This window comes from Phaenicophaeus curvirostris, chromosome 9, assembly GCF_032191515.1.
Source record: "Phaenicophaeus curvirostris isolate KB17595 chromosome 9, BPBGC_Pcur_1.0, whole genome shotgun sequence".
Classification (NCBI taxonomy): domain Eukaryota; kingdom Metazoa; phylum Chordata; class Aves; order Cuculiformes; family Cuculidae; genus Phaenicophaeus; species Phaenicophaeus curvirostris.
The window spans coordinates 18179786-18194092 of NC_091400.1; the positions used below are offsets into that span (position 1 = coordinate 18179786).

The 14307-nt window shown below is 41.1% G+C and overlaps 1 protein-coding gene across 3 annotated transcripts in view; it reads left to right on the forward strand.

Moving 5' to 3' along the window:
- The window catches only part of WASHC2C (WASH complex subunit 2C), a 37014-nt gene that overhangs the window by 955 nt on the left and 21752 nt on the right, over window positions 1-14307 (forward strand). For 2 of the 3 annotated variants that reach the window (XM_069864132.1, XM_069864134.1), the window contains exons 4-14: window positions 1450-1515; window positions 2184-2357; window positions 3002-3095; window positions 5085-5143; window positions 5950-5997; window positions 7361-7465; window positions 8019-8103; window positions 9332-9400; window positions 9775-9887; window positions 12106-12178; window positions 12956-13012. In XM_069864132.1, coding sequence (XP_069720233.1) covers window positions 1450-1515; window positions 2184-2357; window positions 3002-3095; window positions 5085-5143; window positions 5950-5997; window positions 7361-7465; window positions 8019-8103; window positions 9332-9400; window positions 9775-9887; window positions 12106-12178; window positions 12956-13012 — 943 coding nt within the window. The remainder of the gene's footprint in view (window positions 1-1449; window positions 1516-2183; window positions 2358-3001; window positions 3096-5084; window positions 5144-5949; window positions 5998-7360; window positions 7466-8018; window positions 8104-9331; window positions 9401-9774; window positions 9888-12105; window positions 12179-12955; window positions 13013-14307) is intronic. The other variant, XM_069864133.1, reaches the window with a different exon arrangement.

The window sequence follows — 14307 nt, forward strand, 5'->3', positions numbered from 1 at the left end:
CCTTTGTGAATGATATACGAGCCAATATTGGCAGATTCCATTTTGCCCCTTGTAGCGTACCTTCGTTCCTCGTTTATATGTGACATGGGGATCAGTGTTTTGTTTTTAGGACTATGAATGGTTTGGGATCTCTGGGATGTCTTTGTATATCTTTACAGGTAGCATGAATGTAGTATTTGGCTGCACCTGTCTGTCAAAATATGACAGATGTTATATAATGCTGTAAATTTGCCCAGTGGTGTTATTCTGCACTAAAAGCATTTGATATTAAAGGTGTTGGACTGCAAGGAGTTGTCTATTATGTTTGGTCATGAAGAACGTATTCGCTGATGTACCCTCTTTACGAATATTGCTGTTTTACAGAGGTAGAAAGTAGACTTGAAAGCCTGTTGTAACGTTGTGTCACTACAGGCATGTGTATAATGAAGATGTAGAGCTTTGACAATCTTACAGATTTGTGAAGGGTTTTTTAGGATTGTGAGTTTTATTTGGTGTTTTGCCTTGATCAGCATTTTTCTTAGGCCACATGTGTCTCATCTGAAGCCATGATGCTATTATTGGAAAGATGCTGGCAGAGGAAGAGATGATGAAAACTTGGATTTCTGTTGTGGGGGGGGTTGTGGTGGTGGGTTTTGCTTCAGAGCTGCAATGTCTTTTCTGGCCTACCTTTGCCCTTCAGCATAATGGTTCTGCTGAGAACAGCTTGTACCAAACATTTTCTATCTTGGGTGCTTGAAGCTGTTTGTTACCAAATTTAGGTGCACAGAAATAGGTCCTTATTTCTAGTTCTTAGTTTATTTAATGGGAGAGATCTGCCCCTTCCTATGAGATAACTGCACCTGTGTTTGAGAGAAGCAGATTTAGGTTTGCAGGTTCAAGGGAGACTTTTTATTGCCCTATGTCTCCTTGTAGCTGATCCTACAAAAGAATGCTAAAATAATTGGATGGGTGGGATTATCAGAACAAACTGAAGGCTGAGAGGATGTGAATCATCTCTGTAAGTACAGGAGGAGGGTAAATACTGAAGAATGAAAACTACTGAATGACAGTAAACAAAAAGAAGATAGCCCATAAGTAAACTTAGGTTTGATTTTGAAGGTTTCTAAAGTAGCTTTGTGTTAGGGGGGTTAGAGCACTGCTGCTTTTAACATATTTCAGTCTGTCAACAGTGTTAAATGCTCGGTTTGTGTTCCACTACTGCAGTGACATTTGTAGTCTTGAATTACCTCAGTTGAGTTGAGAGGTTACCTGACAGTAACTTCAAGATGATGGCTTCAATGCATGAAGGAAGCTATGAAGATGCTTGGCATCATCCATGGCTTCTTTTTTTTTCAAATGTGTAAATAATTACACATTAACAATGTATTTTATTTTGTTGGTGATGCCTGTGGTTTAGCTCCTGCAGCAGAATGTTATTCTTATTTGAATTAATTTTGCTTGACTTTTTAGAGAGTATATGATGAAGAAGTGGAAGAGCCTACTCCCAAAGCTGACGTTGGAGACAAAACAGAACAGGTAGTTATCTTCAGCTGCCTTGAGTGCTGACACTATGTTTGCAGCTGTTGTCTACCTTCTGATTTTCAAACTTATTTTGCGAACGTTTACACCTTACAAACAAAACTGTTTCCTTTCTCCTTGAATTCTCTTTTGTATGGTGTATATCATTCAAGCGTAAGGTTGACAGTAATGTTGGAGACTACTATTGTGTATGATAATCCGTTAGGGCCTCCCCAAGTTCCATACTGTGTCCAATAGACAAGATGTATGAGTCAATTTTCAAGTGCCTGTGCGTATTTTTTGAGCAAGAGAACTGAAGCCTTGGGCCACCTTACTGGATTCAGAGGTAGTGGGCTGGGGAAGCAGAATCTGACTGCAGTTCCCAGGGATAAAAACTCAGAGAGCTTTTTTAACACCTTACAGTCTAGGTGTATTATAGTATAAATGTTCCCTCGATGGACAAATAAGATACTACTCTGCTGGTGTGGGTGTTTAGAACAACTCTGTTTCTGGGAATGATAAAGGTAAATTAGGCCAAGCAAAAAAGGGTTCTGAAGGTCTTTGCCTTGCACATAGTGGCAATGCTTTCATGGTACTAATCTGAAGTTAAAATTTTGCATGTGTTTTACAGTGAGATTGAGTTTTGAGTAAAATGCAAAGACAATGTGTTGTTCATTTTATTAAAGGAAAAGACAAGAGAGCAGAAAGAAGCTGATCTGATCCCCAAAATACAGGAAGCTGTGAATTATGGGCTGCAAGTTCTGGACAGTGCTTTTGAACAGCTAGACATCAAAGCAGGCAACTCTGACTCAGAAGAGGAAGAAAGTAATGAAAAGGTGGAACTGATACTTGAACCAAAGGTAGAGAGACCTGTTTTTTTCTGAGACCACGGGTTTTTGTTTGGCTTTGAATTTGCTCTTTGCTTCTGTCAGTAGTATTGCTGCATTGGTATAAAATTGATATTAGTTACATAAAAAGAGGATACGATGACTACATCTGAAGGTGGAGTTATTTCTTGTATAGTTTGCTTGTCTCGCAGTTGACTTAGCATTAAGGTATGGCACCCTTAAGGGACTAAGTTTAATGACAGTGAATTTGGAAAGGGAAGCCTCAATTCTGGGTGGAATGGAACGTTTACATTTCATGCTTTATGGATACAAACCCTATCTTCATAGATGGTTGTTTGTTTTTTTTTTACTATCCTGGTAATTAAAAATCCTACATGCAGGATTTGGGAGAAGAGTGATGCCTGCAAGTCTTTGCAAGGATATTCTTCTATTATGTAACAAGTTGGTAGCATAAGTAGCCCTCTTCTTTGGCAGTGTTAAAAAAAGAATAAACCTCATCTCACCCACCCAGTTGCATGCCGACTTGAAGCATGTGTCTGGTGGGACTGTCTTTAAACAAGCTTGTATCTTCCTTGAGAGGAAGAGGTTTAAGAGTTCTTTTTCTGCAATGTCGAGCTGTTCCTAGATGTCAAAGTCCTGATGTTGTCTGTTTCCAGGATCTCTACATTGACAGGCCTTTACCTTACCTGATTGGCTCTCAGCAGTTTATGGAACAAGATGATGTTGGCCTTGGAGATCTCTCTAGTGAAGGTATGTGCTGGCCTCATCCTTTATGAGGAGCAAAATGAGGCTCCCATGATCCAAGAGGAGGTGGTCAGAGCCTTGCTAGCCCAACTAGACAGCCACAAGTCTATGGGGCCGGACGGAATTCACCCTAGGGTATTGAAGGAGCTGGCAGATGTGCTGGCCAAACCCCTTTCCATCATCTTCCAACAGTCCTGGAAGACTGGGGAGGTCCCACTGGACTAGCTGATGTCGTGCCCATTTACAAGAAGGGTCGCAGGGAGGATCCAGGAAACTACAGGCCTGTCAGTCTGACCTCAGTGCCAGGGAAAGTCATGGAGCAGGTGATCTGGAGTGCTATCATGAAGCACATGCAAGAGAACCGGGTGATCAGGCCCAGTCAACATGGGTTCACAAAAGGCAGGTCTTGCCAAACTAACCTGATCGCCTTCTATGACAAAGTGACTCGGCTGCTGGATGAGGGGAAGGCTGTGGATGTGGTCTACCTGGACTTCAGTAAAGCCTTTGACACAGTTTCTCACAGCATTCTGCTTGAGAAACTGTCAGCCTCTGGCCTGGAGAGGCGCACACTCTCCTGGGTGGAAAACTGGTTGGATGGCCGGGCCCAGAGAGTGGTGGTAAATGGTGCGAGATCCAGCTGGAGGCCAGTGACAAGTGGGGTTCCCCAGGGCTCAGTGCTGGGTCCAGCCCTGTTCAATGTCTTTATCAATGACCTGGATGAAGGCATCGAGTGCACCCTTAGCAAGTTTGCAGACGACACTAAGCTGGGTGGAAGTGTCGATCTGCTGGAGGGTAGAGAAGCTCTGCAAAGGGATCTGGACAGGCTGGACCGCTGGGCAGAGTCCAATGGCATGAGGTTTAACAAGGCCAAGTGCCGGGTCCTGCACTTGGGGCACAACAACCCTACGCAGTGCTACAGACTAGGAGAAGTCTGTCTAGAAAGCTGCCTGGAGGAGAGGGACCTGGGTGTGTTGGTTGACAGCCGACTGAACATGAGCCAGCAGTGTGCCCAGGTGGCCAAGAAGGCCAATGGCATCTTGGCTTGTATCAGAAACGGCATGACCAGCAGGTCCAGGGAGGTTATTCTCCCTCTGTACTCGGCACTGGTGAGACCGCTCCTCGAATACTGTGTTCAGTTCTGGGCCCCTCACCATAAGAAGGATGTTGAGGCTCTGGAACGAGTCCAGAGAAGAGCAACAAAGCTGGTGAAGGGGCTGGAGAACAGGCCTTATGAGGAGCAGCTGAGAGAGCTGGGGGTGTTTAGCCTGGAGAAGAGGAGGCTGAGGGGTGACCTCATTGCTCTCTACAACTACCTGAAAGGTGGTTGTGGAGAGGAGGGTGCTATCCTCTTCTCCCCAGTGACAGGGGACAGGACAAGAGGGAATGGCCTCAAGCTCCGCCAGGGGAGGTTTAGGCTAGATGTTAGGAAAAAATTCTTTACAGAAAGGGTCATTGGGCACTGGAACAGGCTGCCCAGGGAGGTGGTTGAATCACCTTCCCTGGAGGTGTTTAAGGCACGGGTGGACGAGGTGCTGAGGGATATGGTTTAGTGTTTGATAGGAACGGTTGGACTCTATGATCCGGTGGGTCTCTTCCAACCTGGTTATTCTGTGATTCTGTGATGAGTAACTAAGATCCTAATCTGAGACTTTGGTCTGGTTTAACTCACAGCTTGGGTTGTACTGCATAGTGTTCTTGCATGTTTAGATGCAAACTGTAATAAGCTGAGGGGAAAAAAATGTGCATTGCACTGTAACAACCACTTTTCTGGTATGAAAAGCAGAAACTTCTCAGTAATTTGTGCTCTGTACATCAGAAACGCAAAGTGCTAAGATGTCAGCAGCCTTCAAAGCTCTTCCAAATTGCTCTCTTTTGCACTTAATTTTTAGTTCTCTTCACAAAGCCTTTAAAGTTGCTGTCAATATCTAGTGACCATATTGCTCTGTGTACAGATGTCGTGTCTGATCTTAACTTTTCTGTTTTCATTTAAAATAGAAGGATCAGTAGATAGCGATCGTGGAAGTGTAATTGACAGTGAAGAGAAGGATGAAGAGGTAAGTGACAAGTGACAGAGTACCAGCTGCTTTGCACAAGCGTTCATGACTCCTTAGTTGTGTGTGAGGCCATTAACTACCTCGCTTTTTCATGTGGGATCTCAAGATAATACTGAACAATGTCTGTTCCCTATGTCAGTTGTGGTAAATGTGCTTTTTGTTGTTATTCTTATGCAGTAGTTTCCTCTGTGGCTTTTCAAAGGAGCAATAAAGTGGTGGCTCTAATTGCTGTTTTAGTAGAATACTTCAAAATGAAGCATTTTATTCGAGTCGTAAGTTCACTTTTTGGAACAAAACAGATTCTTATCAAGGACTGCATTTATGGAGAATGAATCTGTTGTAAATTACAATTACAAAGAATGAGATGGAGACTGACAAGAACAAGTTGAAAGTTTAAGTAGGTGTCATTAATGCAGCTGCAGGCTTTGCCTTATGAATCTGCTGCATTGGACTAAAAATTTCTGTTATGTTTTGTCTGCCTTGGCTGGGATAGCTCTGCTTTGTAATTGAGCTATGGAAGCATTCTCTTTTTCCTGAGGAGTTTGCTTTTGGAGTCTTTGCCCAATTAAAGTCCTTTTTGAGTGACTCAGATGCTCTGTCAGATGGAGCTTGCTGTCTTTGCTTACTTATTGACTTTCTATTGAGCTCACTTCATAAAGATGGTCAACAATGGGGAAATGATTCCTTAGTCAAGTCATGGTGAGATCTGAAGGACCAAACCTAAGTCCAGAGTTTCTGAGCCCTCTCCCGTAAACTGTTGGGAAAAGTAATGTGTGACACTTGTCTTTGCATCCCTTGTGTTCCAGGAATCAGATGATGAATTTGGAAACCCTAGTGAAGATGATCAAAAGACGGTATGGTTGTACACCCTGGTACCTACCTGAAAGACTTTCCACTTGTGAAGCACTGATGATGTGAGAAAGAGGAGATATGAGCTCTAGACACCTAACTATTAAAAACTTTGATTAAGCCCGATTTGTATAACTTTGTATGGGAAGGTTGTCTTGGCAAGATGGCACTGGTTTGGGCTTAGACGTGCTTGCAAGCCATCATTAGATGCAAAGTATATGAAGAATGACATTGCATGCTGCGTGTTTTCCTCGGGAATTACTTTGGACCCATGAGATTTCAAAAGAATCTTCCCCAGGAAAACTAGGCTCCTCTGGGATTATTTGGTCTATAATTAAAGTTCTAAACCTGCTATGCAGGAAGTAAGGAACAGCGCAGTTTAGGTATGTGAAATCAAAGATCTGAACAGTATGAAATATTTGAAATGTCCATTTGGATAACAAATGAAAAGGGAAAAGAAATGTGTAGACTGAAAAATCTAATTGCTTTAGTCGTTTGTAGTAGGTGGTAGGAGGAGCAGGAATCTTTCCTATGCTTAGATGTGCCACTGCAAAAGACTTTTATGTGGGGATCTTCAGTCTGGAATGATTTAGTGCCAGAAGGACAATGTTTCAAAAAGCAACCCTTTTCTATCTATGTATCTATAACATCTGAGTGCTTTTGTAACATTGTTTTATATTAAGCTGTATTGACCTTCATAGGGCAACTCTGTATGCCTGGTATATTTTAAGGTGAGCAAGGATCTTTGGGTTGTTACTGATATACTTTTGTCCATGACAGCCCCTAGCCCACAATTTGGTTCATCTTTTTAATCCTCTTTCTTTTTGACATAACTGAAGCAAAGATGTGGGCCTGTGTTGGCTGTCATTTTCATCCACCTTAGGAGTAGTTCAAGATGATATATTTTACTACGCAGTGTTCCTGAATTAAGGCTAAATACTAGATCTTTAGTCGAAAAGAGTGTGCAAGCTAAGGGAAGTGGCACAGCCAAAGCAGTTCAGGCTTCTATATAGCAGCAGTATGCTCCTTGTGAGGATAGCCTTAATGTCCTCAGTTGTGTCTCTGGTCCAGAAATGTTCAATGACACAGCACAGGAGCATACTAGAGGATGAAGCAACTTGCTTGAGGCTAGAGGCACTCCTTCCTTACCTTTCAAAAGCTGCGAAGTACCCCAAACTGGCTGAATATTTCCCTCCTTTTAATAAATTTGCTTTGAATATTTATCTAAGCAGAGGTAGTTTTGTGCTTGTTTTGTTTGCGAGCTCCCGTTTGATGGGAACGGTTGGACTCGATGATCCGGTGGGTCTCTTCCAACCTGGTTATTCTGTGATTCTGTGACAAAACAACAGGGTGTTAACTGTTTTTTAGAGGACAGCACAGATGAGTGATGAAGATGATTACGAGGGCTGTGATCTCTTTGACTCTGAAAAAGAGGAAGATGAGGACGGAGACTTAGGCCAAAGCACAAGGCCTGTAAGTAATTATTACCTTCCTGGAGGGAGAAATTTGACTTGCCTTATGAAAAGTCTGTCCTTAGAGGGATTATAATCATGGCTTGCAGTCACCTGGGATGGAATTCTGTAGAGAGTGCCTGCAGAAATCCTGAATGGTCTTTTAGCATTATTGTTCAGGCATTACCCCTTTGAACTAGGAGACTGTTCAAAGCTCATCCTGAGCTGCTGTTAAAGATGTCTGTAAAGGTCATTGAGAAACTACACGTGGCATTTGTGTGTGGCAAAATGCTTCTTGCTTGTCCTGCTCCCCAAATGAGGTGGCATTAAAAATTATGTGATCATAAGGGGCTAGAAATGGCTTTTTCATTTGTCTTGATACGTACATAATCTCTTAATAGCCTTCCTACTTAAAAGCTATATAGCCTCTTTAGAGGGCTTCAGTCAAAGTCTAGACAGAATATTTTGCAAGGGAGCTCCTAGAATATTTGTAGAGTATTTATAATTGCAGTTCCATCAAGTTGGTGAGTGGATTTTATATAAGGAATGTGCTGTTGTTTGTCCATACTCCTCAGAAAAAGAAAAGGCCAACATCATTTGCAGATGAGCTGGCAGCCCGTATCAAAGAAGTACCTGTCAAACAGGGTGAAGAGCATTCATGTAAGTTAACTCTTTAGCTTTCAAAGTGCTTGTGAGAAGTGGGGGACTTGTTAGCGAGTTCAACAGGAGGTTCTGTGTAACAATATGCAAAGTTACACAAGATCTGTTATTTGGATATACATTAGGTGAAAGCCCAACAAGAGGAACTAAGGACAGTGTTTTGTGTTCTGAGAAACATTTTGGCCATAACTGATAAGATTGAGTTCGATTCACTGTGTAAAGTGGAAAATGCTTTGCTTTCAAGTGAGACGGGTCATACCCCAAGCACATGTGTTAATGGACAGATTTTCTCTCCAATCTGATTCTCCCTTTGCATGCAAAACTGCATGTACTTCCTCCTGTTTCAAGTAAGTATGTGGAAGACACTGATGAGTATGGTATAGTCTTTCTATGAGCTCAGCAGTGGAAAACCCCTCAAGCAGTAGATTGACGCTTTCATGTGGTGTGGGTTTTTTGTTTTTTCCTTCTTTGTGGCTTAAATATACTGTGTCCTGAGGAAGTTTTTCCTTGCTGGTGTTGTCTGTGATATTTTAGACTGAATACTTTTGTGTCCCTTTCAAAGGGAGAGACGACTCACAAGTAGTTACTCTTGCAGCAAAGCAGCAGTTGAAAGCAGCTGACTGAAACGGAATTGGCAAGTGCTTTTGAGGCTGCTTTTGACCTATGATTTTGAGAGCATGAGCAGAAAAGAGCAGTGTGTATATGTATTCTTGCAGGGTTTGAACAGTCAAACTAGATCTGTGGATATCAGAATAAAAAACCTACCAGCTTACTTTATTCAGTTACATGGAAATCTTCCATTAATTGAATTAACCTTGTGATGGTAGGGCTGGGCCAGAAGAAATAAAACTCTGGCTTTACTTTTGGTAGCCAAATCAAGGTACAATATGTCTATAGCCTTTTCAAATGCTCAAAGGTTCTGCATGCTCTGTGTGGGACCTCAGCCATCTGGAACGCTGTGTTGTGCTCTGGCATCTTAGGTGACACTAGCCTGTGTGTAGGCAACTGTTGAACACATAGTGCCTGACAGAGTGATGCTATTAAAATTTCAAGTGCTAATTTTAGAACCTGTACTTTGCAGAATTGCTTCAGTGGGCTGATTCATATGAAAACATATAGGTCAGCTTGGTTAGATTATTTGTTTAGCTTCTTTTTGCCAAAGATTGATCACAGGCTACAAGTAAAGGTGGACTGTTTTTATTTTTGCTTTGAAATTTTTTTCTTAAAGCCCTGTCATCGGAGTCCAAAACAAGGAAAACCCTGAAAGAGAAGAAGGAAGTTCAAGTTCCATCAAATGGTAGGATATCCTCTTCTCTTGTTTGTGAATTGTGGGCTGGATTATAAGCTACCACTTAGGAAATTGTGCCATCTGCTCTAGAAATTTGTGGGCTATCAGTGAACATCCTTCAAGGTGAGTGTGTAAACAAACTTAGGTCATGATGTGCATGTAAAACAAGGCTAGAAACAGGTTTAGTGAGAGTTCTTCCTTAAATGTGATCTTGTGGAGCAGCCATATATAACCCAGTCTGTCTACAGCAGCTTCTCTGAATGTGAAATGTTAATAGGAGAGAGGGGATGGGATCAAACCATTTTTTTATTTTCATTGTCTCTAATTCCTTTTCCTGCAACTTGGTCAGTCCCACCATAGCTCTTGGCTCTTGTGCTTTCTAGATGAAGACGATGACATCTTCAAGCCTCCTAAGCTGACTGATGAAGACTTCACACCATTTGGTTCTAGGGGTGGCCTTTTCAGTGGTGGAACAGGTCTCTTTGACGATGAAGAGGTAAGAATGCTGGACATGACAGAAATAGCATGTGTTCCCCTTTTAAAAACAAAACAGATCCCCACAGATTACTATCTCTGGAAGGCTGGGAGGGCAAACAGCATTTTGTTGCTTGGTAACATTCAAATCTAGTGGGACAGTATTGCTTCATGGTGGTGGAACAGAATTATGTGAGTGAGGTGGTTATGTTCCCCTTGTCACAAACCCCTTTTTTCTGCAGTGGTGCTGATGAAATTCAGGTGTGGTTTTAGCATTATGTTAGCCGGGTTCTAATTCTAGCAGAGCTTACTCAGCACCTCACTTGAATCTGTGGAGGTAAACCAAATGCCATAGAGTTTGTTTATTGTAAAACAGCAGTTTTCTATTAAAGTGCCTGTGAGAATATTGAATTTTGTGATTCTATCTTTTTCCCTGACTGTGGGTAAAGTTTGAAAGGGAGGAGAACATGATGTCCTTCCTGCTTTCTTTTGCATACCATGTCTGGACAGTAATGCTGGTGGGTTTCTCTGTCTGCGCTGTTGAAGTTCCCTGTTGCAGTTATGCTGTGTTCTCTTATGTAGTTATTGTACAATTCCTGAATTAGCTATGTTAGCAAGGAAAGTTCACCTTAAACTTACTCTGGTGCTATGTATGTAGAGCTGACTTGATGAAGGAAACTGCATTTCTGACCTTTTTTTATCATTGTGCATGTGAAAGGGGGTAGAAATCAATGTCAGGATTACTTAAGATTTAAGAGTCTAATTGTACAGCTGTGTAAAACAAATAATTGCCTTCAATTTTTATCATGTATCAGGTAATGGTAACAGTAAAAGCTAGTCCAGAATAGTAGCCCAACTGTTTCCTTTGTGGGATGTTGTCTTCTTCATTGCAACTAGAACAAAAGTCAGGTGGTCTTTGAAGCCAAGGAAGCTGTTGGACTGAAAGTTAGAAGGAGGCCTTGTGTGCAGCTGACCTGAAACTTATCATGCCAACATACATCCATCAAGCACCAGTCAGGGCTATTGTGTGAAGAGAAAAGGATAGTTTTGCAATGCTTTTCACTCAAATGCAGCCTCTATTGAACAAATATGAATGTGGGGTTTTGGGTTTTTTTAAGAGGCAGACAACAGCTTTAAAAAAGAAATGTAATCTTGTAGTGCAAGCCAGCTGTGTGTCAGTGCAAATTCAGATGAAGCTATCATTAGAGCCTTTTGGTTACTTATTGCCAGGACTACTTTCCTCATCCTAGAGACGCAGGACAGCCAAGCATATTTGTCTGTGATTGTTGCCTGCCTACATACAATTGCTTTTAATTTTCTGTTACCTGAAAGTTAATTGTCTAGGAAGGGTAATTATCTTCACTTACCTTCTGCAACAGAGGAGGTGTTACTCTGCCAGAAGGCAGCCGCAATATGTCAACAGGCAAATAGTAACTGACGAATGTGCAGTTAATCACTAATGTCCCTGATGCAGCCCTGTACACCCCTTCTCTTTCCTAAGTATTGCAGCATTCTTCCCTCAGTTTTATACAAAGACCATGCATTGAATCTCCAGGTAGGCAACTTCTAATATTCAACTTCCAGCAAGAAGGAGGCTTTCAAGAAATTCAGTGGTCCATACTCACAAGATCGAGAGGTTTCCTGGAGATCTAGGCTCTGATTGTTTTGGAGGACTGGTACAGGGCAACTGCAACCTGAATGAACACAAGGACATCTGTGAGAATGTCCTGTGATGCTTTTGAGCTATAGGCACCACACTGGTGTTTAGCTTCTCATTAGCAACAGTGTAAATAATTCATCTTAACCATGTAAAGTTCAGGAATATTTTTATGCTTGTCCTGACCTTAATTATTCCTTCAAAACTTACTGCATAAGCTTGAATAGGAAAGCTTAAAAGGGTTTAATCAGGACCTAAACAACTGTAGATTAATTAATGTAAGTACTTGAATACGTGCAAATAAAAGGTCATTCCTTCTCTACAGTAAACAGACTGACAATCAGTGTAAATTGTATTTTACAAGGTAGAAAGCTACTTCTTTAATGTGGGCATTCAAGGCTTGACTAACTTAGGTTTAAGTCTATATGTACAGACATCCTTTTGAGAAGAGACTGGTGGTCACCTTCTCTGTCTTGGCTCAGAAGTGGCTATTCTACATGGAAATATCTGCAGCTGCCTTTTCCTACAAAAAAACAGATTCACCACTTTCCTCTCCCTCCTTTGCATTTTCATCCAAAATCAGAGTGATCTTTTTGCTGAAGCACCAAAAGGAGAAGAATCAAAAGAGAGAGAGGAGCAAGTCCCAGTAAGTGAAGGTAAGAAACTGTTGTTGCCTCTTGTGTTCCTGTGTAGGCTGTGATTTATCACCACTAGCAGCTAGACTGTTTTGTTTCTAAACTAGGAAGTCTAGAGTAGCAATTGTTGGCAAGACTGTTCTCTTCCCCAGTCTTAATAGAGAACAGCTGTGTTTTGCTTGAATTGTATTGTAAATGTTTGTTCACTGTGGTCTCTTATGCACACCTACTCCCCTGGAGCTGAAAGGATGTCCTTGCAGAGCTCTCTGTGTGCTCTGGGTTCCTGCTGATGAAGGATCCAGTTGTGGCCTTGAGTGGAGTAAAGATTTCTTCTTGGAGATTAATGCACGTCAGAGTTTCCTGTTAGCTGAATATCTAGACCCTTACAGAATCTTCGCATACATTCTGTACTGTGGCAACTTTTACTGAAGCATTGTATTTGATGAATTTTCAGATAGATTTTGGGAGAATACGTTGTTTTGGTTTGAGTGTATTGTATTGAAGTAATTTTGAGTGTGTGATTGTGAACTCTCATAAATAATACTATGTGTATATCATATTTATAAGCTTCAGTTTAGTTGAGCTGTTTTGTGGAGGAAAAATAGCTATGCTGTTACATAAATGTGCAAAAAACTAAATCAGAAGTTCAAGGAGAATGTGTAAAGAGTTCTGAGCTATTGTTAAAAAAAAGTGGAGCTCTGAAGACTTCTCAGATTGCTGTTTCTATGGTAGAGTTCTGAAGACTTTGACAGCGTAAAACAAGTGCATCCATTTGTATCATACTTCCTATGATTTCAGTGTCCTCTAGAAAGTCCTTAAAGAAAGTTCCTGCAGGTGCAGTATCTCTGTTCCCAGGTATGATTCATTCAATAGCAAATTGCTTCATGCACAAAATGCTCTTTTCTTTAAAACCTAGTGGGGAGGTTTTAAAGAAGAAAACTGTCCAAATATAGCCGCATTGCATTGCTTGATCATACGCTTAGTAACAAATAGAGGTGCTTTTACCATGCTAAGCCTAAACTGCAGCATGCTTTGTGGATAATCAAGATTTTGTAGGAGCTCTGAAGGTAAGTATCATTGATGGCAGGTGTTAGCGGCTGTCAGCTTTCAGTGTTGCTCTATGAACTTCTAAGTATGTGTGTTATTTTAACTGATATTATACAGCTTAAGTTTGCAATGCATGTGGTCACACCTTTCCTCTATACTCTGAGAAGGATGTGAATTTTGGTCTTTCAGATTTGATAATATTGTTTCTTGGGAGGATCAGCATACCTGGGGAAGGACCGGATCTATAACTCGGAGCTAAAAAAAAATTGTATGAAGAAACCTGTTCCATATACAACTTTTAAGCTGAGCAATGAAAAAAACATGTCACTAGCCTCTCTGAATTGACTGATTTCTCTCTATCTGTAGGGTCTTCGCCTGTTTGAGTTACCTTAAAATTAAGTTTTACCTTTTATTAAGAAAGGCCTATTTTAAGACTATGACTCCAGTTAACTGAGCCCTCAGTCAGCATGATTATTATAGTGGAACATATACAAATACAGCCTTTTTACTCCATGTAACTGAGACACATCAGCAATGATTATTGAATTAATTGCATTGGTAGCAAAATCTAAAATAACAGATTGAGGTTTTCTTTATCCTTCATACTTTCCTGGAGGTACTGTTGCATAAACAGTGAGTTTCTCATCATTCTGACAGTGTCCTGTTCTAGTTCGTCAGGAATTAACTTATATGTAGCATGTATTTGGTATCTTCAGTTGCTCCCTGTCAGTAGGCTAAAGTCACCAGAAAATAACCAAGACAGTGTCCTTTGCCATTCAGGATCACTTGATGAGCGCATTCCCAGTGAACAGTTTGTTTAGGAACTTGAGAATATTTAACCGTTAATCAAACTTTATGGCTTATTCCTGTCAATCCTGTAGTGCTTTCTATTTATGTGATACGCTTTTTTAAGTAATTAACTGCTGCTGCCCTGGTCAAAATTCATGCAGTCTGGCTTTTAACCATATAGCAGGTGTTCTACTTTCTTCCAAAATTTCAATTGAAGTATTTTTTCCCCCTCCAGCATTTCCTAGCATCTTTATATAAGAAGCAAAAAGACAGGCTTAGAACCAGGCTACCAGTTTTTACCAAAAATAGTGAAA